The sequence below is a fragment of the Pygocentrus nattereri genome, chromosome 18 (assembly GCF_015220715.1).
Source record: "Pygocentrus nattereri isolate fPygNat1 chromosome 18, fPygNat1.pri, whole genome shotgun sequence".
Classification (NCBI taxonomy): domain Eukaryota; kingdom Metazoa; phylum Chordata; class Actinopteri; order Characiformes; family Serrasalmidae; genus Pygocentrus; species Pygocentrus nattereri.
The window spans coordinates 495,001-497,500 of NC_051228.1; the positions used below are offsets into that span (position 1 = coordinate 495,001).

The following is a 2,500-nucleotide window of genomic DNA, read 5'->3' on the forward strand; positions in this document are numbered from 1 at the left end:
TGTATGAAACCAATTCTACCCGTTCTAAACCCAAATAAAGGTGTCAGATCAGAAGTAGTCCAGATGTAATGTAATGGAAGTCATGTAAAAGATTACATTGCTGGTTGTAATCTGTAATCAGTACTCAACTACTTTGTATAGTAATCTACACAACAGTGGTCATAACTGGGACAAATTTACATAATTTAAGAATTCTCAGAAAACAGGAGCAGAAGAAGAAGTAAAGCTGTAAAGTGAATGTGGAATGTGGTGAGCAGCATCACTCAGCCGTGCAGCACTTCCTCACCCAGGTTGGGTCTCCTGATGGAGACCTGGCGCTGGCTGGAGTCTGAGGACAACGATGAGCTCTGAGTGGAGTTGGACTTACTGGACCTGAATGAAGCCACTGTGGGGAACTTTGGGAACCCGCTGCATTTGGGTTTGGCAACGACTGTTGCAGTGTGGCTCCAATCTGTATTAAAAAAAAGAAAACATTCACGTTAGGTTTGTGTTCATTCACTTTAATTCATATTCAAGTTCAGGTTCAGATTTGAGTTCAGGTTCATTTTTGAGTTCAGGTTTACATTTAAGATCAGGTTCATATTTGAGTTTAGGTTGGAGTTTTGGTACAAATTGGAATTCACACATTCAGTTCAGATTCATATTTGAGTTCAGATTCATATTTGAGTTCAGATTCACATTTGAGTTCAGATTCATATTTGAGTTCAGATTCATATTTGAGTTCAGGTTCACATTTGAGTTCAGATTCATATTTGAGTTCAGATTCACATTTGAGTTCAGATTCATATTTGAGTTCAGATTCACATTTGAGTTCAGATTCATATTTGAGTTCAGATTCATATTTGAGTTCAGGTTCATATTTGAGTTCAGATTCACATTTGAGTTCAGATTCATATTTGAGTTCAGGTTCATATTTGAGTTCAGGTTCATATTTGAGTTCAGATTCACATTTGAGTTCAGATTCACATTTGAGTTCAGATTCATATTTGAGTTCAGATTCATATTTGAGTTCAGATTCATATTTGTATTTGAGAGGCTTCTCTTAGAGCTCAGGTTTATCTGTGTTACCTGACTGGTCTTGAAGTTTAAAGCGTCCGAAACACAGGTGGATTCTCCATTGTTTCCGCACGTTCTCCTTCATAAGACAGTGGAAGATGAAGATGAAGGAACCTGAAACGCACCAAAATGTAGTTTTAGCAGAACACAGTCCATTCCAGTGAGCGCTAATCAGCTAGTAACCTGTTCTTGTTAGCATGCTGTCTCAGTACAGGTGTAGTCTACATGATATGCAGTCATACGTGCTATCCTGACTTAGAAACCACAAAGAATTGATTTAATGCCCAGTGATTGATTGAATTCACCTGGTCAGTGAATGTAATTAAGCTAGCCTAAATTTGTCTAGTCTAGCTAACCTGCACTAAAACCTCTTCACTTCCAAACACAACACTACACTGTTAAAGTGCTGCACTGAGCTGACTCACCTTGCAGGCTGTTGAGGATGGAGAACAGGTAGAGCAGAGGGACCTTGGCCGGACCCCAGGTGAAGAAAGCCACGGCCCAGGTGAGTCCGAGCAGCAAGGTGAAACTGGCCACGCCCCTCAGGTCCTTCAGCAGGCTGCGGTGCGTCCCCGCCGGCTGATTCACGCGCATCTTCTTCATCTGCAGCAGAACCACCAGGAATATGGAGAAGTTGCAGAGCAGGACGAGGCCAATGAAGCCCACCACAGACACGAAGAACACCACGTCGTCCTGAATCCAGCAGCTGAAACAACACAGACACCACAGCAGGTTTAAACTGTGTAGAGTAACACACCTGAACAAAAGACATAAAACTAGTGTGGCTGCAGATAAACGTTTTACATGATTCAGAACTGATGCTGATCAAACTAAACTGCTGAAGCTGAATGGGTGGGGGTAAACTGCTGAAGCTGAATGGGTGGGGGTAAACTGCTGTAGCTGAATGGGTGGGGGTAAACTGCTGTAGCTGAATGGGTGGGGGTAAACTGCTGTAGCTGATTGGGTGGAGATATGTGTAAGTATACTGGTTTTATGACAGAAACAGGCCAGTTTTGCAGACTTTCCATGTATTGACTGTGTTGATCAGATATAAAGTGAACGTTTTAAATCAAACCTCCTCTTTTTCTGTCAGAGGACTAAAGATCACTCACAACTTCTCAGAGTCCTCCAGAGTGTCCTGGTCAGTGAACGAAGCTACAGCGTAGGCCTCCTGCTTCACCACCAGCACCAGGCAGCATATCACCAGAGGAAGTCCTGAGAACAGAGTGATCAGTGTAATAAACGAGAGGAGGAGGAAACGAGAGACTGATTATGACTTTTAATATTTCTAAAAGAAAGTGACTGCACTCTGACCCCAGCCGACGATGCAGAACTTCAGGATGTAGGACGGAACATAGACGTTGAAAACCTTCACCAGAGCGAAGTACATGTTCACCGCCTCCAGGAACATCCAGCTGAAGGAGGCCAGCAGGAAGTAGTGCTG

The 2,500-nt window shown here is 42.9% G+C and overlaps 1 protein-coding gene across 2 annotated transcripts in view; it reads right to left on the reverse strand.

Annotated features, from left to right (window-relative positions):
- LOC108444503 (adhesion G-protein coupled receptor G4) overlaps nt 1–2,500 on the reverse strand; it is a 26,054-nt gene that overhangs the window by 1,004 nt on the left and 22,550 nt on the right. For both annotated transcript variants that reach the window (XM_037547130.1, XM_037547129.1), the window contains exons 24-28: nt 2,371–2,500; nt 2,169–2,271; nt 1,482–1,762; nt 1,069–1,170; nt 287–451 (exon numbers count right to left, since the gene is read on the reverse strand). The exon at nt 2,371–2,500 is cut by the window's right edge and continues 139 nt beyond it. In XM_037547130.1, the coding sequence (XP_037403027.1) occupies nt 287–451; nt 1,069–1,170; nt 1,482–1,762; nt 2,169–2,271; nt 2,371–2,500 (781 nt within the window). The remainder of the gene's footprint in view (nt 1–286; nt 452–1,068; nt 1,171–1,481; nt 1,763–2,168; nt 2,272–2,370) is intronic.